General features: G+C 42.7%; 1 protein-coding gene across 2 annotated transcripts; it reads right to left on the reverse strand.

Moving 5' to 3' along the window:
- Window positions 1–1,244: 1,244 nt before the first annotated feature.
- LOC143422000 (uncharacterized) lies at window positions 1,245–7,884 on the reverse strand. Of its 2 annotated transcripts, none has more exons than XM_076892079.1 (6): window positions 7,696–7,884; window positions 6,734–6,808; window positions 6,576–6,587; window positions 6,343–6,462; window positions 2,460–2,608; window positions 1,245–1,863 (listed from the first exon to the last, which is right to left on the reverse strand). In XM_076892079.1, the coding sequence occupies exons 2-6, from the start codon at window positions 6,798–6,800 to the stop codon at window positions 1,654–1,656; spliced, it is 558 nt and encodes a 185-aa protein (XP_076748194.1). In that variant the 5' UTR covers window positions 6,801–6,808; window positions 7,696–7,884; the 3' UTR covers window positions 1,245–1,653. The 2 variants fall into 2 exon arrangements, with proteins under 2 accessions (XP_076748194.1, XP_076748193.1); XM_076892078.1 differs by having other exon boundaries at window positions 6,331–6,462; window positions 7,696–7,883.
- Window positions 7,885–25,171: the final 17,287 nt, after the last annotated feature.

The following is a 25,171-nucleotide window of genomic DNA, read 5'->3' on the forward strand; positions in this document are numbered from 1 at the left end:
ACACACGCTACACTTACGTTGAGTCAAAAGTAGAACATGTGCAGCTTAGAAAGCTTATGTTGATTTAAGTGTGTCAGAGCTGATGACTGCCACAGAGGTTTCTGAGGTTGTGGTATTTAAATAATCTACGTGTCTCGCACACGTGGGTTAAACAAGGAAGTTAAACAAAGTAATTTAAGAATTTAATTGAAGAATAAATATAAGCAATACATATTTGATTAGTATAAAAATGGAAGAGATTAATTAATCTGCCCCTCTGGCCACTGGTGTTGGCCAGAGGGGCCGATGGCGCGATATGGCAGCCTGGCTTCTGTCAGTCTGCCCCAGGGCAGCTGTGGCTACAACTGTAGCTGCCTCCACCAGTGTGTGAGAGTGAATGAATAGTGGTATTGTAAAGCGCTTTGGGTGCCTTGAAAAGCGCTATATAAATGCAATCCATTATTATTATTATTATTAAATAATATATAATTAATGTTATCTGCTGATTCACATGAGTATATAGCTGTGCTATTGTATAGAATGAGAATCTTAATATCTTGACAATATGAGAGAATGTATGTGTGGTGTATATATAGAAGAAATTGCAGGTAAACTTAGGGCCAGGGCTGCGTGAGCCACTGATTCTTTCTGCTCTCCTGCGAACACCTTTGTTTTTACTTACTTTACTTTTTGTTCCCAAATCAGTAAAATAAGACTTAATATGGCAGTCCATTACATTCTAATCTTGGAACATGCACTTATACACAGTACACATGTACAGTCTTTGCATGCAGCTTCCACACCAGCACTTCTTTGTGTTTGGCTGGAGTGAGTGTGATGTCACAACACCTGTGCAGTAAACATGTTTTATTCCAGCTTCCACATTTGGCGTCACTCTGTTCTTTCCATCAAGGCTCAGCTGGGGTGTACTACGGAGCAGTGGATGGGTTAGCAGGTTATGTTGAGCTTATAGAGTATACATGTCGACCCCGAGTGCGTACGTGCCACGGCTCCATTTGAACCTTTTACACTGGCCGAATATTAATAATGTCTCCTCAGAAAACTTCATCTCACATTAGTCTCGACTACTTTACAGCGCTGGTGTTGCCTTTTATGTTTATAGGATTTACAGATTTCCTCTGACGTGTTTGTCGTCTTACCCGTCATCTCCGACGGGGATTAGTCGAGCTAGCTCATGCTAACAGAGCCTGGCCGTTTTCAACTTTCTTTGAAGTACACCACTCATGACAAAACAAGAAACACAATGAAAGAAGTACAAAGCCTTTATTCTTATGTACAAATGCTAATAGCTAGATTGTTGTATGAGCTTATAGTTCTAATTTTGGGTTCAATCTGAGGTTACACGGGCCCAAACCAAACATGCATGGGTCCAACCTCACAATATTCAATGATTAACTGAATACTAACAAAATCTCAAATGAGATAAAACTCATTTCAAAGCTGCCTTTAACTAAAGATTTATGGATGGACACATTGTAACCTTAGAATGATACAACAGGGAGCATGTTGAGGTTCCAAATGGTTTGAGATCAGATTTGTTCCATTTAAATCACAAAGTGACTCTGAGTTATGACTTTAAGAAGTTGTTACATCGGATATCTGCATTCAGTCAAGTCAGATGCCTTTTTTTCATTATTTAGACAACTTCTTTAATTATTTGAGCTCAAACTCAACTCTCATGTCAACATCGTCACCTTCAGTAGTAAGCAGGGTCAGTTTATAACGACCGTTTTTTTCATCCACAACTCCAAGAGCTTTGTTGGGATCTTCTGAGAACACAAACTTAAACCTGTTAGTTCCATTAAGTTCCATCTTGTAGAACAAAGCCTCGTGAGTCGTTCCAGGGATGTCTGTGGGGGGCGTCTATGGACAGACATAAGGAGAAAAAGAGTAACAATCACTGTGTCATCCTGACGCACTGCAGATCAAGTATAGTGGCCCTTTCACACATGGAGATTAAACTGTTGTTTAATAAGCAGAATTAAGGAGTCTAGTGATGGTGTCAAACAGGAACGATGACAATCAATGTTAATTAAACTAGCAGAATGAGATGATTTTTCTCATTTTAAGAGCTGGTTCAAATTTATTAATTAAACTGTATTCATTTTTAAAAACATAAAAAATAAAAGCTTTTTTGTGGGCCAGTAAAAATACACACTTACTGATATACTGGTTTCTTATTAATATCTAAACCAGTGGTCTCCAACCCACGGACCGCGGACCGCTACCGGTCCATGAGTCATTTGGTACTGGACCGCGAGACCTGAAGCTCGGGGTCTTTTCCTGTGTGTTATGAATAAATCTTCTTTTTGGTACTGGTTTTATTTTGTTGTATTTATCTGCAACACCTTAAAGGCCGGTCCGTGAAAATATTGTTGGACATAAACTGGTCTGTGGCACAAAAAAGGTTGGAGACCGCTGCACTAAAACCAACTCTGAATGACTTTTCTTGTACTTACCATTGGTACAGCTTGAATTTTGTGCTCCTTACAACATACCACCATTGTCTGGTCATTCTTTAGGGTATATATCATGACTGGCATCTTTTCCTTAGTGCCATCTTTTCCTTGAGTAGAGCTCCGATAGGTCCAGATGCAGAGTTTCTTCTCTGAAGAGGAAACAAGGACAAGCAAGAGCAGCATGTCATTCAGCTATGTCTTGTTTTAAAGAACAAAGGTGATGATATCCTGCTGTTCTGTTCGTCTATATGTGTCAGTTTGTTCTGTGTGCAAAACAGGACCAAACTGCAGCGCTCCACAAACTTATTTGTTCGGCTTTTAATGGACCGACCAATTTAAAATCCTGGGGTCACGTTTTGACAGGCAGCAGCTGTAGTGACTGCAGATTTGGACATATGGTATTATTATATCTATTATATTTGGGACTCACATTAACACTAAACTTAGCTACATGTTAGGGTTGAAATTCCACCACATTGAGAGAGACTCACTGCAGAGGCAGCTGGTCATGTTGCTGGTTGCTGTAATCATTTCTAATGTGAATCCCGCTCCACAGTGTAGACCTCTGCAGTCGTTCTACAAATGCATTGTTCACTTAAAGGTACAGTCAGTGGTCTTTACTTCCATCCACTTAAACAATTCAGGGTCGCAGGGAGCTGGAGCCTCTCCCAGCTGCCACAGGGTGAGAGGCAGGGTACCCCCTGGACAGGTCACCAGTGTGTCACAGCGCTAACACAGAGACACACAACCACTCACATATAGGTGTGAATAATCGTTTAACCTAACCCCACTAATTGCAGGTCTTTGACTGCGGGAGGAAGCCGGAGTATCCGAAGAGATCCCACACAGAAACGGGAGATCATGCAAACTCCACATAGAAAGGCCCTGGCTAAAGAGTGGATTCAAACCCAGGACCTTGCTGTGAGGCGACACTGCTAACCACCGTGCTGACCCTTTTTTTTTTTACTTTATTAACAGTTATGCTGCGATAGGTGTAGGCTGCTGGGCGATTGCATGATGCATCGAGTACTTCTTCTTCAGTCACCTTTCTCACTCACTATGTGTTTATACATCTCTGTGCATTAAGTCATTAGCGACTTACATTACTGAATGAACAAGAAACGCTCATCACGGGAGATCGTGCATCACGGGAAGCCCCAGCAGCCGAGGCCTATTGCAATGTAATTAAGGGAGGATTTGGGGTCACCTGATCCAGCCCTGCCTGACTAAGCAGACAAATGTCCATCAACATGCGTCAACAGCTTTATTCTCTCAGCAAGTTGCTTTATTCTTAAAAAATTTCAACAATTACAATGTTGAAGAAGCTAGCGCACAAGCTCTTTTTTTTTTTGGAATACTTTATTGATATTGATTATTGGGCACCTGGGGAGCAGTGTGTAGGGACAGTACCTTTGTTCAGGGGTATCGAACCCCTGCCCTTCTGATCATGGGGCCACCACTCTACCTACTGAGCCTGCCAAGTTCAACCAAACTGAACTGAAAAGTCAGTAACCATAACAACAAGAACTCTGTCTTACCCAGAGGTGGGTAGTAACGAGTTACATTTACTTGAGTAAGTTTTTGCAAAAAATGTACTTTTAAAGTACCTTTTTTGCACGATACTCTTTACTTTTACTTGAGTACATTTATAAAGAAGAAACGGTACTTTTACTCCGCTACATTTGCAAAATTCGACTTGTTACTTTAATGACGCTACAGTTCAATGCACATGCAAACAGCTCGTCTCTACTGCTTTAACTGTTAAAACAGAAGCAATACTGCGGCTGGCAGGGTTTATTATGTGAAGCAGCAGCTTGTTCAGTTTAAACAGTCTGCATTAAGCTGGGCAAACACTGCGATTTCTTTCAGTCACGTTATTCAGCTCCTGCTCAAACTGTACAATTAAATCTCAGGGGTTAGAAGTTCATAGGTCACGATGCAGGTCTCACACTATACGGCCTGATGCTCTGATGCGACCTGAGTGATCAAACTGTGCGTCCATAACATGAAGCTTATCATACAAAATCTGTCCCTCGCTCTCCCTCTCTGTCTTTCACTCACACAGACACACACCGTCAACTTTGCTAAATTACTAATGACAAACATTGACCAGGCAGCTGTGATTGAGCAGCATCCAGCTCTTTTCATGGTTGTTGTAGTCGTGATAATTTTGTAAATGGTAAATGGACTGATTCTTATACAGCGCTTTTCTACTCTCCCGGAGTACTCAAAGCGCTCTATACAACATGCCTCATTCACCCATTCGCACACACTCATACAAGCACTTCCAAACACAAGTGCAAGCTAAACTACATTCACACACATTCATACTCCGATGAACGCATCAGAGGGCAACTTAGGGTTAGTATCTTGCCCAAGGATATTTGGCATGCAGACTGGGGAAGCCAAGAATCGAACCACCAACCATCCGATCAGTAGCTGATCTGCTCTACCACCTGAGCCGCAGCCACCCCAGGTGGCTTTGTGAGGCCACATTGAAAAGCCTCGGATACGGAAGCATAGAGCTGCTACCGAGGCAAAAGAAAATTAGAGCTATATCACGTTATAACATGAAAAGTATATTATTATAGTATATTATTGTTCTAACAAAAGTTTATTGTTCTAACACTATACCTTTCACATTTGAACAATATAATATCAGGTTATTACAATATACAGAATTATCACGTTCGTACAATATAAATATTATAGAGGCTACATCGCAGCTCCAGTCGCGCTTCCATCACCGTCTTTCGTCTTTTCCCAGAGTAACAGCCAAACAGGAGGATCTATTGGCGAGCACTGCTTAGCCTTGCACGCGTTCTTATTTTAAACTTAATCTGGAATTCATTGCAAACTGTTTGTGCGGGACATGAATGACAGGATTTTGTTTTTCTACAAAAACATCTCCAGTGTGATTGAATCTTCTTGCCAAACATCTGCAGCTTGGCAGTGTATACAGCACTATAATGACCAGAGCTAATTCTTTTGAAAACCTTACATCTTTCCACAGGTTTCAACTTCATCAGACATCACCTAGACTCAGAGCTGGATGAGGCCAGCACAAACAGCAGCCTAACCGACTAAGATGATGGATCCATGGGGTCAGGAAAGCCAGAAGCAGGGCTGGAGAGGTACCTTTCATGTCCATTCACTGGAGGTGTGGATCTATTGCATGGCGTTCCTCACATCAAGAAGCTGTCGATCAAAATCAATACAGCTCTTCCTGCATCAGGAGCTTGTGAAGGAATCTTAGTCATGCAGGACTCCTGTTCACTGCTGAACAGTTGAGAGCAAACTGCTGCTGAAGCTGAACCATCACCTCACTGAGTGAAGAAATGGCACATTTTTGCTAAATATGCAGAAACAGATGCACACCCATACAACTTATGGTAAACTGAGCTGCCTTGTATGAACATATGCTGAAGATGCCTCGTTCTGTTTTCTCTGAGGCTGCTGTGCCATTTGGAGCAAAGATGAATATAAAGTTTACAGCATATCTTTTCACTGGAAATAGTTTGCACTGTTTATATGTTTATATTATTTACTGCAGGTATTGGTGAAAAAAGCTTTATTTTGTGAAAAACTGAAATCTGGAAATTAGAATTGTTGTGCCTTATTTTGATGTTTTTACATATATTCCTGTTGAAAATAGTAAAATTTGTATATTTATTTATTTTTGTTTGTCTGATAGCATTTATTTATAAAATAAATCGGACATTTCAAACAATTACTCGCTACTTGAGCAGTCTTTTCACCAAGTACTTTTTTACTCTTACTTGAGTAACTTTTTTGATGACTACTTTTCAGTTTTACTTGAGTAATAATATTTTAAAGTAACTTGAGTACAATTTTTGGATACTCAACCCACCTCTGGTCTTACCACAGCAGGTCTGGAGCACGAATGTGTCTTCTTGGTTTAAAATCAGGTATCCAGCACCGTTCTTGCTCTCAATGGACCAATGATACTCTCCTGACTTTCTGAAATTATCCTCCTCAAAATCTGTATTTTTGAGAGAACAACACGACGATGAGCTTCACATCACGCCTCACAATACTACTCTGCTATCATATTCTAAAATGAAATTAAAAAAGAGAAATATTAAAATCCTTTACCCGGTGAAGCCACTTTTAGATTTTCAGAGGACGCGTTCACATTTTGAAAAAAAGACAATAGAAATAAAATTTAAATAATTGTATAATTAACCTATAATAATGACATGATTAAATGTACAGACTGAGCAACTACTGAGAAAGTATAAAATGCCTTTTACCTTCAAAGTAGAAGGAATCCTCAGCTGTATCCAAAAACTCAACATTGATGCAGCTGCTGGACGCCATCAGGTAGACTAACACAAACACAGTCCTTTGTTGGTTAATGAATACGGTGCACAGTAAATCCACACATGATTTTTGAGTCTGTGTCTTATTTCATTTTAGCAGAAAACTTGGGTCCAGTTTTTCTAAGTTAAACACATTTATAACCAAAGCCACTTGTGCTGAACGCAGTGTACAGCTGTCTACACACAAGAACCAAATATCCATGCACATTATTACTTCAGTGGACCTCGCTCTTATTTTGAAAATTCATTCAATGACCAGCTGGCGCTCTGGACTGCAACTGTAGAAGTGTCGATTTCTGGAGATCACAGATGAGGGACACTCTGTCCAAAACCTGCAGCAGGTGGAGAATCTGCTGCTGTGCTGAGCTTATTAAGTAGCCAAGCAGAACAGGGTGTGCTATGATCAGCTGCAGTCCAAAAACAATGCAAACTGTCCACCGCAGTCTGTCAGGGTTTCTCTGCTGGGAACACATTCAGGTGATTCCTCGGGCTCGTCGTGAACAAACCCCGAGGAGAAGATAAAGGCGTGTTTACAAGCCTGTTATGCCGAGCCCGATGACCCATAATGCCACACAAAAGTTCCCCCATAAAGTCAGCTTTCAGCAAACTTCAGTCTGTTTAGGATTCGTTCCTTCGGGTCAGTGTTATAACCCTCCGCCCCCCAAAAATGCTTTTTTATTCGACATGTGTGTGAATGTTTCGTGGTCCGCCATTAACCTCAGCTGATAGTCCGAATTTAGACAGCGAAAGCTTCGTGACGTTCCTGTTTATCGGTCACGGAGCTCGGAGTAAAAAAACACTAATAGCATGCATATTTACGTTTCGCCACGACTGTGACCGGACGCCTTCCAGTCACGTTTGCAGCTTCAACCATAAATAGAACCATCACATACCTTTGGAGATGCTTTGAAAACCTGCAGAAGTTGTCTTTGTCCTCGGAAGGTCTGCGCTTACTTCCCTTTGAATGGCAGAGAAATGAGCCCGTTTGTAGGAGGAGAAAGCTGCACCTCACCCCGTTACTGTGCCTTCATATGTTTCTTTCCCTCAACGCGTTACAGCGTCACACTTTCTCTCTCTGTGTGTGTGTGTGTGTGTGTGATTCCTCCCATACGATATTTATGTTCTACTCTCGATTCTCATATTAAAATATCCATATTTTGGTAATTTGGGGTAAATTTGTAGTTTATGATTAACAGGAACACAGGGGAAAGTAACTATATTATCCAAACAGTTCGTAGGGACTGCTACCCCTCCGACTGTAATACTGATATAAATGAGCCACGGCTCATTATTACTGTTAACGATAAAGACGCGTGGTAAGGTTGTAGAGAGCACTCAAAGCTGATATATAGGCTGAGTATCAACTTATGCCAGTGTGAATGTTATCTATATGCAGTAAAACTGCCATTACAGGTTTTACAAAATAAAAATCCAACTCAAAAATATTTCTGTATTTTTTTTCAATCTGTCACATTTGTTTTGATTGTTAATTGAATATTTTAAAATGTAGTTATTGACTTTTCAGGTTTTAATTTCTTGTGTGATTATTCTTCATAATTAAACAAGAACAAGTAGTCTGATGTGTTGTATTCATTATGAAGATATAATTAGTGTGAATGCTTGAAAAGCATTCACAGTATTGTTCTTCTAATTTGATACACTGCTCTTGATTTTGATTTTCCAAACACAGGTTTTTATACAAAACACTGATATCGGATCAGTATCGTCCATACCAGGGTGAATTTTACTTGGTATCAGATCCGAGTGAAGATATTGCAGGTCATTAGTGTGCATGTGTGTGTGGCAGTGAGATGGGGACTTTCAAGTCAGGCGGAAGAAAAAAAGGAAACAGTCAAACCCGACTTAATGAACTACAAACCCTGTTTTCTCTAAAATATAAATATTTTAATTTTCTCAAGCCGGACAGATAAAGTTAACATAGTTATGAGCTAATGTAATTGCTGGATAGTTTGTGTGGACACAGACTGAATGAACAATGCTGTGAAAAGTCTGGGGTCACCCCCGTGTTTCTGTATGTTTTGCTAACAAGAGTTTCTTGTGGACCAGTTCTCCAGGCTTCCTGAAGGTCACTCTGAGGTCACCTTTCGTTTAAATATCTGGTGCCTTTTCACTCATTGTCAGTCCAGTACCTGACTAGGGATGGGTACCGATATCCGGTGCCATTATGGCCAGACCGAAAAGCAGCGCACATTTTTTTTCCTGAGATGTCATAAACTTTGGATTCTAGCCAATCATTTTACCTTTCCGAGGATAGTAGGCGGGCCCAGGTACGTACGTTCTTTTAGAGCAGAGCTACAGATTAAAAATGCCCAAGGCGAAGCGGTCAAAAGTCTGGCTGTACTTCACAGCAAAAGATGCAAACTCAGCAGCAACAAGTGCTTTAAGCTGATATTGTGATACTGTGCAAAGGAGGTAACACCTCGAATCTGATGAAACACCTGGCGACGCATAGCGTTTTTTTAAAAGCTGAGAAATGCACCGTATTTGATAGCTTGCTGCGAGACCTCACACCGAGCACATCTACTGCAGGTGTGGTAGATCTCCATTAGCGAGTTAGTGCGGATCACCCCATGCGTGGGGCTGGACGGTGCTTATCATTTTGCAGAAAAAAAGAGACTGCTAAAAATAAAAACATAAGAGGTTTTTGGACAAAGTTTGTGTTCTCCATTCTTTAAGCACCGTTTCAACCTGACCACCTCCACACTTCATGCTTTCTCCTGTTCTCTCTCCTATCTGTGGGAATGAGGCTGTGAATGCAGATAAACCGGTCTCTTGGGGGTGGTCTTACTAAATCCTTGCTTGGTGCATCTGTTTTCTGTGAGTAATCAATGCAATAGTTAAACTAGTCTCTAGCACCATTCCTTGACACATTGTTGTCAAACACCTGAGAACCTGGCTACCTCATACACCACAGCCACTCACTTACCTGCTCCAGAGACTTTTATATTGAAAACCTAAATCCAGTGGAGGTGATCTTCTTACCTAAAGAATACCTGTGCTCCTAACCTCCATCTGCTTTTTTATCCATATCATAGAGACTGACCTAAATTAGCATCTGAGTTGAACCTTGTTTCACCATTTTACATCTTTTGTTGTCATCTTTCAGCATATTGTTCTTTAAACCTTACAGTTTTCAGATGAACCTTGACGGAGGGTTTTTTCTTTTATGCTACGTGTCTTAGTAGCTGCATAGTGTACTGGTTTATACGTTTGATCCCAGGAGGAAACACAAACAAAATTAGTTTTGTTTGTAGGAACCTGGTATCTGGAAATCCCACAGGAAGATTTCCAGGCAACACTCAGCACAGATTTTCCTCCATATATACTATACCAGCCCCTTGGTTATTGCTTTGCATGAATGCCCTGCTTGCTAGCGTCTTGCGCCCCGGTGATATCTGTTGAATTGTCTCAGGGGCATCTTTACAGAGTCTGCACCTCTAAAACCTACACTGAACAAAAATATAAATGCAACACCTTTGTTTTTGCTCCCATTCTTCATGAGGTGAACTCAAAGATCTGAAACATTTTCTGCATACACAAGACCCATCACTCTCCAATACTGTATACAAATCTGTCTAAATCTGTGTTAGTGAGCACTTCTCCTTTGCCGAGATAATCCATCCCACCTCACAGGTGTGGCATATCGAGGTCCTGATTAGACAACATGAATATTGCACAGGTGTGCCTTAGACTGCCCACAATAAAAGGCCACTCTGAAATGTGCAGTTTGATCACACAGCACAATGAGGGAGCCTGCAATTGGATGCTGACTGCATGAATGTCTACCGGAGCTGTTGTCCGTGAAATAAATGTTCATTTCTCTACCATAAGCACCAAAGGTGTTTCAGATAATTTGGCAGTACATCCAACTGGCCTCAAAACCGCAGACCATGTGTAACCACACCAGCCCAGGTCCTCCACAGGTCCTCGTAACACATGAACATTCATTATAGTGCCACAAACCTGCACCCACTAATAAAAGTACTGTTTTTGTTAGCTCTGCCTATAATCATCATCAGCATATAACTGATAAATTATGGGTTAAAAATACAATGTGAACACAGAAATTGCTTTTTCAGATAAAGACAGAGATCACTGGGGAATCTATATAAATCAATAATGAATTACATTTTTTTTCTTTTCTGCTTTCACACTAAAGCTTTAAACCAGGGGTCCCCAATCCCAGTCCACGAGTCCCTGAAGATTTTAGATGTGTCCTTGATCCATCACAGCTGATTTAAATGGACAAATGACCTCCTCAACATGTCTTGAAGTTCTCCATAGGCCTGGTAATGAACTAATCATGTGATTCAGGTGTGTTGACCCAGGGTGATCTAAAACCTGCAGGGACACCGGCCCTCGTGGACTGGGATTGGGGACCCCTGCTTTAAACCCTGTCTGTATAGACAGAACTTGCAGTTCTCAGGGACCAGAGAGATTAAGCCAATATCGGAAGCAATGCTGAAAGGAAAGAGGTCAAACACAGAGTAACATCCTCTTTTTGTCATTCTCTAGGTTTGCGAAACAAGTGTAATAGACCCTGTGCACGAAAAAATGCTAACTTCCTGTTTTAAGACCAGATGTAGACTTGTACATTTCTGGTAGCTTTATTTTGCTGTCAACCGCTACTGTGAAGATGGATTCCAAAATCATGTCCAAAATACGAAAACGGAAAGATTGTGTTAAATTACAAAGAGCAGAGGGTGGGAACATTCACCATTGTTGTGTCCCGCTGTGTACTGCTGGGGGGAGATTTAACAAGATGTTAAGTTTCCACTCCTTTCCCAAGGATCCTGAATTGCACAATGGCTGATAAAAATCAGAAGGGACGGCTTCACAGTTACGACCAGCTCTAGAGTGTGTAGTCGGCATTTTCCACATAGCAAGCAGGTCTGGCCCGGATCTGGTATCAAGCCGGCACTGCTGGCTGACTTCTGGCATGATAAGATGCATGTCATCCAGATATGGGCCAGGCCTGGCAATGATGGCACTGTCTATGTCAGGGGTGTCAAACTCAAATACACAGTGGGCCAAAATTCAAAACTAGAACAAAGTCGCGGGCTAACGTTAATATTTATTGAAATATATTTATTCCTCCAGATATAAGAATGAATCTTTTCTTATGGACTCAAACAAGTTTTGCTGAAAAACTGAATATGGAACAAGCAAAGCTTAATACTAAACAATATATATATTAGCTGTATAATACCAGTAGGCCAGCTCTAATAGTAATTTGGTATGGCTTCGCGGGCCAAATGTAATTAGGCTGCGGGCCAAATGTGGCCCGCGGGCCAGAGTTTGACACCTATGGTCTATGTGATGGCATGCCACATCTGGCCCGATTGTAGTTTGGTTTGTGGCCCAGGCTCATAGAAAACAGGTCTGGCCCAGATCCGGCATCAAGCCGGCACTTCTGACTGACTGATGTCATGGCAGGGTGTATGTCAACCAGATGTGGGCCAGGTCTGGCAATGATGGCACTATTTATGTTCCTCTTTTCCTATTTTGGTTAGAAGACCCAAATGCCATGTTGCAATATTATACTGCTATGGTAGCCAACGTTTCAAATGCAGGTTTGACAGGTTTGTGAGTGTACACTTTATCCAAAACCTAGTGACGGTTTACTCAGGTTCACCACTGGGTGACTGTAGCTCAGGAGGTAGAGCAGGTCACCTACTGATCAGTAGGTTAGTGGTTCGATCCCTGGCTCCTCCAGCCTGCATGTTAAGAGTGTGAATGTGTATGAATGTAGTTAGGAAGCATTCAGTTCAGAGAAAGTGTGTAAATGTGTCCTGTTGTACAGAGTAATCCGGGAGAGTAGGAAAGTGTTATGTAAGACTCAGTCCATTCACTGTCTGAACAGAGTTTCATCATGTTACTTTTGCACTATTATGTTCCGGCACATGCTGTTATTATATGGGTTGATTAAGGTACATATTAGGCTGACATCTGGGGCCAGCAGATGTCAACTGCCTGGGCCAGCACAGGGCCAGCAGTGTGTCTGCAACTGGCCCGTGGCTGCACACAACTTACACATGGCCTACATACCGCAAAGAATGACAGCCCTTTGGTGGCCCAGACCAGGTTTGCCAGAGGTAATCCACACGTGGGCCATGTGTGGGCCACCTCTGGCAAACCGTCATTCTTTGCGGTATGTGGGCTGTGTAAGTACATTGTGTGGGCCAGATCCGGACCATACCAATTTTGCTATGTGGGAATTGAGACTGGATAGATCTTCGTGTCTTTCTCTGGGAAGCGTTGTATTCAGCCGAAAGTTGTTCCATCATTATTCCACTGGAATAATTTTTCAACGTTTGTTTTTTATTAGCAAACAATACAACAGTACAGCGCTTATTTTGACATTTCAACAAAGAGTCATGTACTATGGAACTCCAAAGTGTTCAAAATTAAATAAATAAATAGGTCAAGATGAAATAAATAACTATGTGAATAAATAAGACACAGATATGTAATGTGAGAATGATATTGTGAAATCATGGAACACATTTTGAAAAAAATGCTCATTATTGTGAAATATATTACATTCTGCTATATAAATTTACTTATTATTGTGAAATATTATTTCATGGTCATTATTTTTCACAATAACAGAGATTTTTCCTGAGGCATTTTATTTATTTCCAGCCGTTTTTATTCCAAATGTCCTTTTTTCAAAGTCAGTCTTTATTTTCAATGGCCTATTTATTTCATAATGCGACTTTTCAGCAGAATGACTTTGTCTGTCAATCAACGTAAGTGGGCTGGACCTTTGCACCTATTGGCTTATCGTTTACCATCGACTAGTTTTCCTGGATACCTGCTCCGCGGACAGCTAATACAGCTAGCAACTGTGGAATGCCAGGACTGCCATAATGAATTAATTAAATACACCATTAAATAATTAATTAAATGTGGCAATAATTAATTAAAATTGGAATTAATTAATTAAATAAATAGTTATGACACATGCAATTAATTAATTATTGACACATTTAATTAATTATTGACACATTTAATTAATTATTTAATGATATATTTATTTATTTCATTTTGGCAGTCCTGGCGCCTGGCTCTCATCATGAAATAATTTTATCTGTCAGCCTCACCCATCAAACCCAGGGGGCGGGGTTAACGCTGATCGAGTCAAAACCATTGCTTTGGCCTGGTGGCCATTGTTTCTAGCACACAACAACCGGCATGTGGAAGCTAACAGAACTGAGCTTTGAAAAACCCTGTTTGTGTGTTACCAAATACCGTTTAAATTTTTTTTTAGCCGAGAATGTAGTGGTTTAATCTTCATGTGTCTGGTCGGTTTGTCAAGATACAGCCTCTTTGCAAAAGTGTTTCGATGATTTCGTAGATGTCTGCCCAGTCCGTCATGTAGTAACTGCTGGCTTTAACTGTACAAAGGCTGTTCGACACTATGAAACACATACAGACTTCATGATGTTCGGCTAATATTTTTATTGTGAATATTAATCATGAGGGTAAACGGCCCTGTACACCACGGAGCGAGATCAGCATGTCCACGATATCCACGATATCCTCAGCTCCATGAGTTAACACAGAGTTTCCCAGCTGACTATCTAACTTCCAACTATTCCAGAGACGTGAAAATATACAGCATAAAGAAAAGTATAAGAGACTCAGCAGCAGATTAGAATAACAGTTATAGATTTAATAAATCACCAAATGAATCCAAGAAACGAGCAAACCTGTTCCGACAGTTTGAGTTTGTATTCCCTCAGCTGCAGACTCGCTGCTGTTTAAATGTTTGAAAAGGAAGATTAGATATAAAAAACATCAAACATAGACTCAGTCTGCCTTCACATTTGATATGAGGCCAGCACGTATAGTGGCTGTGTCCTGTTTTAAGATCATACATGTAAAATTGTTGTCTGACCTCCGTCGATCCAGCCTCTCAGAGTCCGTGGTTACCATGGTGACTGCATAAGCAGCTATAATGTTAACAGCTGGCACTGAGGAAACCTCCCGGCAGCATGGGTGTTTATGTTTTTCATTGCAAAAGAACCGTCTGAATGGTTAACTGAAGTTAACTTGGATAAATTATAGTTAAGGAGTATCACAGATAACGCCTACGTGAGCTGTGCGACTGTTCACCACTACACTGAAATCAGCAGGCTATTACTGAAATACACGTGCTATATCATAAACTATGATATAAATCAGAATCAGAATCGTGTTTATTGGCCAAGTATGTGTGCAGACACATACAGAGAATATGGTTCCGGTAGATGGCGGCTCTCAAGCACAGCAATGTAAATCACACACACACACACACACACACACACACACACACACACACACACACACACACACACACACACACGTGTCTATATATACACATTACACATACATACACAAAGCTGTGTAAACCAACTATAAATAACGAATCTAACCTTATATACATAAAATACAGAAATGAATGAGGTGGAATGAATACTACAAAATGTACATAAGGTGCAGTTGCAGTCTGGCAGTGGGAGCAGTGTGACAGGTCAACTGTTAAGAAGGGAGATGGCGAGGGGAAAGAAACTGTTCCTGTGTCGGGTGGTCCTGGTCTGCAGGCTTCTGTACCGTCTGCCAGAGGGCAGCAGATCAAAAAGTCTGTGTGCAGGGTGTGAGGGGTCTGCGATGATTTTCCCTGCCCGTTTCCTGGTTCTTGAGAGGTACAGATCCTGGATGGAGGGCAGGGGGGCGCCGATGAGCCTTTCTGCTGCCCGTACAGTCCGCTGCAGGCTGCTCCTGTCCTGTTTAGTGGCTGCTCCATACCAGACTGTGATGGAGGAGCACAGGACAGACTCAATGACCAGTGTAGAACTGGATCAGCAGCTCCTGTGAGAGACTGTACCTCCCCAGTTGTCTCAGGAAGTACATCCTCTGCTGGGTCTTTTTGAGGATGGAGTTGATGTTGGTCTCCCACTTCAGGTCCTGGGAGATGGTTGTACCCAGGAACTTGAAGGTCTTCACAGTTGACACAGGGCTGTCTGATATGGTGAGGGGGAGCAGAGTTGAGGGATGTCTCCTGAAGTCCACTGTCATCTCTACAGTTTTAAGAGTGTTCAGCTCCAGATTGTGCTGACTGCACCAGAGTACCAGCCGCTCAACTTCCTGCCGGTATGCAGACTCATCACCATCCTGAATGAGGCCGATGACGGTGGGGTCATCTGCAAACTTTAGGAGTTTGACAGCAGAGTTATTGGAGGTGCAGTCGTTAGTGTAGAGGGAGAACAGTAGTGGTGAGAGGACACATCCTTGAGGGGCACCAATACTGATGGACCGGGTTTCAGAGGTGATCTCCCCCAGCCTCACTTGTTGCTTTCTGTCTGTCAGGAAGCTGGTGATCCACTGACAGGTAGCTGGTGACACGCTGAGCTGGGAGAGTTTGGAGGAAAGAAGTTCAGGCACAATGGTGTTAAAAGCCGAACTAAAGTCCACAAACAGGACCCTGGCATAAGTTCCCGGGCGGTCGAGGTGTTGCAGGATGTAATGCAGCCCCATGTTCACTGCATCATCCACTGACCTGTTTGCCCGGTAGGCAAACTGCAGAGGGTCCAGCTGGTGGCCTGTAATGTCTTTCAGATGGGCTAACACCAGTCGTTCGAAGGATTTCATGACCACAGACGTCAAGGCGACAGGTCTGTAGTCATTCAGTCCTGTGATGGTGGGTTTCTTGGGAACAGGGATGATGGTGGAGCGTTTGAAACAGGAGGGAACTTCACACAGCTCCAGGGATCTGTTGAAGATGCGAGTAAAGATGGGAGCCAGCTGTTCAGCACAGGTTTTGAGGCAGGAGGGTGAGACGCCATCTGGTCCGGGGGTTTTCCTGGGCTTCTGTTTCTGGAATAGTCGGCTCACAGTCTGGATTGGAGAGGGTGGTGGTGGTCGTTGAGTCTGGATTGGGGAGGGTGGGGGTGGTCGTTAAGTCTTGATTGGGGAGGGGCAGGGTGAAGGGGGGAGAGGTGGAAGGTGTGTTGGGGGTCAATGTCTGAAGCAATGTCCCTGGGGAGGGGAGGGTGGGGCGTGGGAGTCTGTCCGTCTCAAACCTGCAGTAGAAAGTGTTTAACTCGTTGGCCAGGTCTTTGTTTGCTTCAATAGTGGGTGGGGGGCGTCTGTAGCTAGTGATTTCCTGCAGGCCCCTCCACACTGACGCAGGGTCGTTGGCTGAGAGCCGTTCTTCCAGCTTCTGGGAGTAGATCCTTTTAGCTGCTTTGATCTCCTTGGTCAGTGTGTTCCTGGCTTGCTTGTACAGGGCCCTGTCACCACTTCTGTAGGCGTCCTCCTTGGCCTTACGAAGATGTTGGAGTTTAGGAGTGAACCATGGTTTATTGTTGTTGTATGTGCAAAAGGTCTTTGTTGGCACACACACGTCTTCACAGAAACTGATGTATGATGTCACAGCGTCCGTGAGCTCATCTAGGTTCTTAGATGCAGCTTCAAAAACAGTCCAATCAGTGGAATCAAAACAGTCCTGCAGTTCCTGCTTTGCTGCGTTAGTCCACTTCTTCACAGTTTTGACTACAGGCTTGGCACGTTTGAGTTTTTGCCTATAAACTGGAATAAGATGGACCATGCAGTGATCAGAATGTCCCAAAGCTGCCCGGGGCACAGAGCGATAGGCATCTTTTAGAGTTGTGTAGCAGTGATCCAGTATGATGTTGTTTCAGTGAAGCAGAGGGCAGCAGAGCGTGCAAAGTCCTTGTTAGTCCAGTTTAAGAGCAGTAATTCGTCGACTTTGTTTGGAAGAGAGCGGAGATTCGCGAGGTGAATGGAGGGGAGTGCCGTGCGGAATCCTCGTCGACGTAGTTTCACCAGCGCACCAGCGCGACTCCCCCGTCTATGTCTTCTCCAGGAGCCACAGAGAGCTGCTGCGCCTCCAACTAAAATCTCCAAAAAATGTTCCGGGTTTGTGAAAAATGGATAAGAACTATAGTGAGACGACTGCCTGATGTTTAGCAGTTGATCTCTGGAGAAAGTGATGTGGTCTGAGTGACCAAAAGCGCAGAAAATAAACAGAAACAAGAAAACAAGAAAAGTGCGAGAGAGCGCAGTACCGAGGCTGCCATCCGCGGCGCCATCTTGGATAGGGAGGTCCTATTAACATGTTTAGCTTTAAAGGACACCTTTAGTCTCCTTCATGAGCAGTATTAGTTTTCTTCTAACATCCAGAAGTCTGCACGATGTGTTTCATAGTTTGTAACAAGCCTTTGACAGGTAAACATAACATGACCGAAAAAGCAAAAAAAAAAAAAAAAGAGAGAGAGAGAGAGAGTGTTGACATAAGAAGAGAAAATGCTCTCAATTATGGAGACAGACAGATGGTTCATTTATGTTTGATGTGTGTTTATTCCTCCCTAAATATCGTCGGTGAAGTTTGCCATGCATGTCAGATTTTCCTGCGCATTTTTATACCTCTGCCAACAGAGAGAGAAAAAAATCACATTCTAACAGACAGCTGGTGCTTAGAATACAGTTGAATAACTATTAAAAAACAGATGATATTTAGATGATAGTTCAGTCTAACACATGTGCCAGTGAACCATTAAACGTCTGTGAAACTATGCAGTTATGAAACGTAACTTTAACCTCAGCCAAACCGATTTGCTCAGTTGTAAATAAAACAGCGAAGTAAACGTGACCCGACAGACAGAACCTGAGTGAATGAAGTCCAGCGTTTAACCACTGAGAGCTAAAACTCAGCTGAGGTTTGAAAGCTGTGTGCCGGTGATTGGACATCAGCCGCTGATGAAGCTGTTCGCCTATAAAGTGCTCTGTAAGGAAACAAGCTCCAGCAGCTCTGCGCTCGGGGAAAACACTATATTTCCTTATCTTGTGCAGAAAAATGCGCTGACATTGCTTTATATCGAGCACCGGCTGCCCAGTTAAACTGTGACTATCACCAGGTAACGTGGGCGTGTTTCTTGAATTAGCAGCAGGTGTTAAACAGCTGACAGATGAGGAAGAGGAGGATGCATGCAGGTAAACTGAGGGTCTGTTGAGCTGATCGCTGGTTTCGTGAGAAAAATGTCAGCTCGTTCTTTATGTTACAGAAGCACAGAGACACAAGACCAGGCGGAAAGAGACGATCGTTCGGTGAAAATGAGAATCTGCGAATGCAACATGTGGAACACGAAGAGTGGAATATGTAAACAAACCGGTTAACGTAACCCCCTCGGTGCACTCTGCATGCTAACTGTTAGCAGAGCTAGTGAAATCTCTGAAAACATCTGAGCACTTTTGCAAACATGTTCTATGTTGACAACCTGACCAGACATACGTCGCGACATTCGCGGCTAAAACACTGTTAAAAGTGTAGCTGGTGACAGAAAAACGGGGTATTTTAAAACTACACCACCACCATTGCTGCTTGTGATTTGATCTGCATTCTGGGATACCTGGCTGCCCCAAGTCTACACAAGCAATCGATTATCTAGGATCGACCTGTTTTGACTTACTTTGCACAGCAACCAATCAAATGTTAGAGAAGCTGCATGGGCAGCGTTAACCCCGCCCCCTGAGTTTGATGGGTGAGGCTGACAGATAAAATTATTTCAAGATGAGAGCCAGGCGCCAGGACTGCCAAAATGAAATAAATAAATATATCCATCCATCCATTCGCTTCCGCTTATCCTTTTCAGGGTCGCGGGGGGCGCTGGAGCCTATCCCAGCTGTCATAGGGCGAGAGGCAGGGTCCACCCTGGACAGGTCGCCAGTCTGTCGCAGGGCCAACACACAGGGACAGACAATCATTCGCACTCACGTTCACTCGCACATTCAAACCTAGTGACAATTTGGATTATCCAATTAACCTATCCCCACAAGCTGCATGTCTTTGGACGGTGGGAGGAAGTCGGAGTACCCGGAGGGAACCCACGCAGACACGGGGAGAACATGCAAACTCCACACAGAAAGACCCCGGCCTGATGATGGAATTGAACTCTGGACCTTCTTGCTGTGCGGCAACAGTGCTAACCACCGTGCCACCGTGCTGCCATTTAATGATTTAATATATCATTAAATAATTAATTAAATGTGTCAATAATTAATTAAATGTGTCAATAATTAATTAATTACATGTGTCATAACTATTTATTTAATTAATTAATTCCAATTTTAATTAATTATTGACACATTTAATTAATTATTTAATGGTGTATTTAATTAATTCATTATGGCAGTCCTGGTGCTCCATAATTTTATAGAATTCTTTGCTATGATGAAAAACAGTATTGAAAAAAATCTGTAACTAAACTGATTAAAAAGCTCATTTTTGGCAGACAGACTAACCAAGCAGTAATAACATCGTTACTTACCCTAAACAGCGTTTCGTGGAGTGGAGCTAGCTGTGATAGCGTTAGCATTTGCTAACGTTAACACTGTGCGGTTGTGATGAGAACTTGGACCAGGGACCACTTCATCTCCAGTACACTGCTGCAATACTCAGACTGAGGTGAAGACGTTCAATCTAAGCGGTTAGCAAGTTCTCTGAGTAACTCAGAAACGGACTTGTTTCCTGCAGCCATGCCCTTCACAAGAATTGATACACCTGTAACGTTATTCGCGCCCAGTGTTTTGCATTTGTCGGTGCCTTAAGTTTATTTTGAGCTGCATACTGCCGCCAGCTGCATAGGAGACGCATTGCACCATTAAACCTAAATCGACAATTCATGTGCTATTACTTATGTCTGAGTAAAGGAGCAACCAATCACACAACTGGCTCCGCCCTGTCTCTCTTGATTGACAGACAAAGTCATTCTGCTGAAAAGTCGCATTATGAAATAAATAGACCATCGGGAAAAACGGGATTTTGAAATAAAGACTGACTTTGAAAAAAAGGACATTTTGGAATATAAACGGCTGGAAATAAATAAAATGCCTCAGGAAAAATCTCTGTTATTGTGAAAAATAATGACCATGAAATAATATTTCACAATAATAAGTAAATTTATATAGCAGACTGGCTGGTGCCAGTCCGTGCACAGCTCTGTAGGTCAAGACAAGGATCTTAAAATCGACTCTAAATTTAACAGGAAGCCAGTGTAACTGAGATAATAACGGTGTCACATGTGAGTACTTGGAGGATTTTGTCAAAAGCCTAGCTGCTCGTTTTGCACAACCTGCAGACGATCCAGAGAACCTTTGCTTAGACACATAAACAGCGAATTACAATAATCCAAGCGTGACTAAATAAATGCATGTATGTATGTACCGGCTCACTCCTGGTGGCCGATTGGCGGGGCCGGGCGCCTGTGGCCCGGCTGGGCTCCTTCCGGGGGGTGGGATGCCCTTAGGCCTCTGGCCTCTGGGCCTGAAGCTCGGTCCTCTCTGGCACAGCTGGCTGCCGGCAGAGCCCGCGGGCACGCCACTGCAATCCCCTCTGGCCTCTGCTCCTTAGCTGCAGGGTGACCTCTCCTTTGGGGCTCTACTCAGCTCTTCCCAGGAGGGTGGCACGGTCCCCCCCCTTTGGTGGTCCTCCTCGGGTCCTTGTACTCTGGGGCCTCTGGATATCTGGGGCCTGGATCTCCTCCATACCTGCTTCATGCCCTGGAGGACGGGGCTGTGGCCCCCCCACACTCCCTAGCAGATCGTTACATGGAGAAACCTTTGGAATACAAGCATGCTGATCCACACAGGTATGCACACAGGTGTACACACGAGTGTTCACAGACGCGGACTACAGCTTTCTTGGCTGCTGCCTCAAAGCACATTGTGCGCTGTCTATCTTGCGTGCTGCACAATATCGTTTATTATTTAGTATCTGCTGATATCTACTGCTAGCTAGTTTACTGTGATGGTGCTGTTTTTTTTATTATGTTTTTTCTTTGTTCTTTGCTTTCTCTTCTGTTTTTTTTCTCCATACAGGTGACCCAGGTGTTTTGTTTGTTTTTTTTTTCTTTCTTCCCCCCCTTCTCACCGTCTCTTCTCCCCTTTGGTTTTCTCTCTCTCCCTCTCTTTCTTTCATTCTTTCTCCCTGTCCTATCCCCCAGTCATGTCTGTCCCGTTTGTAGCAACTGAAAATAAAATAAATTCATAATTATAATAAAGGTCAATCGAATGGACCAATATGGCAAGGCCATGATGATCCACTTGGTAAAATAAATCCGCTTGGCATCTTTCTTGGCCTTAAGACAACAATTCTGATGGCTAAAGATCCAAACGGGACACAAAAATAAATAAATAAATAGCATGTATAGCAATCTCGAGTTCAGAGCGAGATAAAACTGGGCTTAGCCTAGCCACATTTCTTAAATGATAAAAACAAGACCGAACCAGAGATTTCACATAGAATGTGAGAGTCGGGTCAAAGGTGACACCTAAATTCCTGATAGAGGATTTAACATAAAGTGAGAGAGGACCAAGGGCTTTCACTATCTGCAGTGTTGGGGAGTAACGGAATACATGTACCGCCGTTACGTATTTAAAATACAAAATATGAGTAACTGTATTCCGTTACAGTTACCGTTTAAAAAGGTGGTATTCAGAATACAGTTACTTTGTTGAAATAAATGGATTACACTGCGGTACTTTCCTGTTTCATGTTGTCGCGGGTCAGGACTGTTTGGGTTTGTTTGACAGCTACGTTCTGTTGTTCCAGGCGGCAGCGTTACGGTTGCCATGGTTACAGGGCGACGCTCTCTCTCTCTCTCTGCGACTGTGTGTTTCCTGGGTGAGAGAGCGCCTTTTCGTTGTTGTTGTTGTTGTGCTAAGCTAACAGGCAGAATGCTACAAGCATAGCTCTAAAGAATGTAGCATCATGGGTAGTGTAGTCCGTGCTGCAGGGAGAATGGACTGCCATACACGTTATGGGTCTGTGAGCGCGAGGAGGGAGACAAAGGGGAGTGGAAAGGTAGGAGTTGTCATCGAGGAAAAACGGGAGCTGGAAGCATGTAAATATAATAATAACCACTGCAGCCAAGAAGAGTGCCTGACGAGCCCAGTTGTAAGTAAGCTATTAAGACTCGACTGTACACCGTGTTCGTGTTTTCCTCCGAAAACAATAAGTTCCGTTGGAGCAGCCTTTCAACGCCTCTCTCTGTCTCTCGCAAGAAAAGTTGACCCACACAACAAAGTAAAGCTATTTTTCGGCCACGAGCCGACAGGGACCCCGCCGTATTAGTCAGAGGTCCCTTTACTACAGTTCGGAGTCGCGGACCTTCAGTAATAGTAATAAATCACACAGCAATAGTACATTCACGTTGTTGTAAAAAGCATGATAATATATTAAGTAATCCAAAGTATTCAGAATACGTTACTGTCATTGAGTAACGTAACGGAATACGTTACAGAATACATTTTGGGGCATGTAATCTGTAATCTGTAATGGAATACATTTTAAAAGTAACCTTCCCAACACTGACTATCTGCGATAGAAACCTATCAGGGGCGCATACGAGGACTTCGGTTTTCCCCTCGATGAATTGGAGGAAATTTGCAGCCATCCAACGTTTGATCGAATCTAAGCAATCATTCAGACGCTGAAGTTTAGATAAATCCTCGGGCTTAAAAGAAACGTACAACTGAATATCATCAGCAATAACAGTGATAAGAAATGTGCTCAAAAGAGCCCATTATATGCTGGAGGATGAGAAGATAAATTAAAAACAATAAAGGCCCCAAAACTGACCCCTGAGGGACACCATAAGTAAGGGAGGTAGAGGATGACCTAAAATTGGAGACTTCCACAGAAAAGGATCAGTGATGGAGATAAGAGGAGAACCATTCTAAAGCAGTTCCAGATACACCAACCCATTTTTTCGGCCTTTCAACGAGGATGTGATGGTCAACTGTGTCGAAAGCTGATGTGAGGTCCAACATGAGTAGAACAGAGCATTTTCCTGCATCATTATCCATCAAGATATCACTTGAGACCCTAAGAAGTGAAATCGACGAAAACCGGAGTCCGGATCATGTGGGGCTCGTAGCTGAAAAATAGCTTTACTTTGTTGTCTGGGTCAACTTTGCTAGCGAGAGACAGAGAGAGGCGTTGAAAGGCTGCTGCAACAGAACTTATTGTTTGGGAGGAAAACACGAATACAGCGTACAGTCGAGTCTTAATAGCTTACTTACAACTGGGCTCGTCAGGCTCTCTTCTTGGCTGCAGTGGTTATTATTATATTTACATGCTTCCAGCTCCCGTTTTCTGCTCGGTGACAACTCGTACCTTTCCACTCTCCTTTTTCTCCCTCCCTCGCTCACAGACACATAACGGGTATGGCAGTCCATTCTCCCTGCAGCACGGACTACACTGCCCATGAGGCTACATTCTTTAGGGTGATGCCTGTAACACTCTGTCTATTGCCTTCATATTAAATAAATAAAAATATTTCCTCACGTCATTATGAGACGCTAGATTGAGACACAGACATTTGAGCCTCTTAATGCGTGTTTTGTTTGGGTTTCCACCGGGTGGAATTACCAAAAATAGAGAGGGGACAGCCTAACATATGAAACAGGAAAAGATCTTTTCCTGTTCCCGACCGCCGTGTAATCCCTTTATTTCAACAAAGTAACTGTATCCTGAATACCACCTTTTTAAACGGTAACTGTAACGGAATACAGTTGCTCATATTTTGCATTTTAAATACGTAACGACGGTACATGTATTCCGTTACTCCCCAACACTGCGCATAGGGCTTTGGAGTTGATGTCACGCCGCAATGCATTGTGGGAGTGCGGCACCATTTTCAGGGTCTACGAATCAAAACAAACACACTGTGTTGGAACGACAATTACAAGATGCTTAAAAGCAGCTCAAAAGAGAATGAACTGTATAGAGACCGATTTCATTCAGAGGCGAAGCAGCGGTACTTGCAGAAAATAGCCTGCATTGGAAATGTGGACCCGTATGAAATACGGCCGTGGAGTAGAAACCCTGAAGACCAACCGCTATTGACGTAGCCTGATATATTTCGTACCTTATCTGTGGAATCAGCGCCGTACAAGTCGTCATTCAATCAAAGGTAAGTCAGCTCGAGTACTGCGAGTGAAATGCGTTTTATTTCCCTGCAAACATTCAGATTAGTGCAGCATAAATTCATTCATGAGGGGAAATTACAGTGAGAACATGTGGAGGCTGTTAGAAGGATAACATACTGAGTTCAGTGCATTGATGTGACATTGTTCTGATGGATTTAGTTATTCTTTATGGTTAAAGAAATTGCACTAATTTATTCATATTTATTGTAAATAATCCTAATTAAACATCTTGCTTCCATATTTGTATCTTGTGTCACTAAAAATACATTTAATTTTAGTTTTATACATTGATTAATGACCTGCAGAATCTCATTATCATATTAAGTGATTCATAATTGTCACTTTATGCTT

Source organism: Maylandia zebra, linkage group LG14 (assembly GCF_041146795.1).
Source record: "Maylandia zebra isolate NMK-2024a linkage group LG14, Mzebra_GT3a, whole genome shotgun sequence".
Lineage (NCBI taxonomy): Eukaryota > Metazoa > Chordata > Actinopteri > Cichliformes > Cichlidae > Maylandia > Maylandia zebra.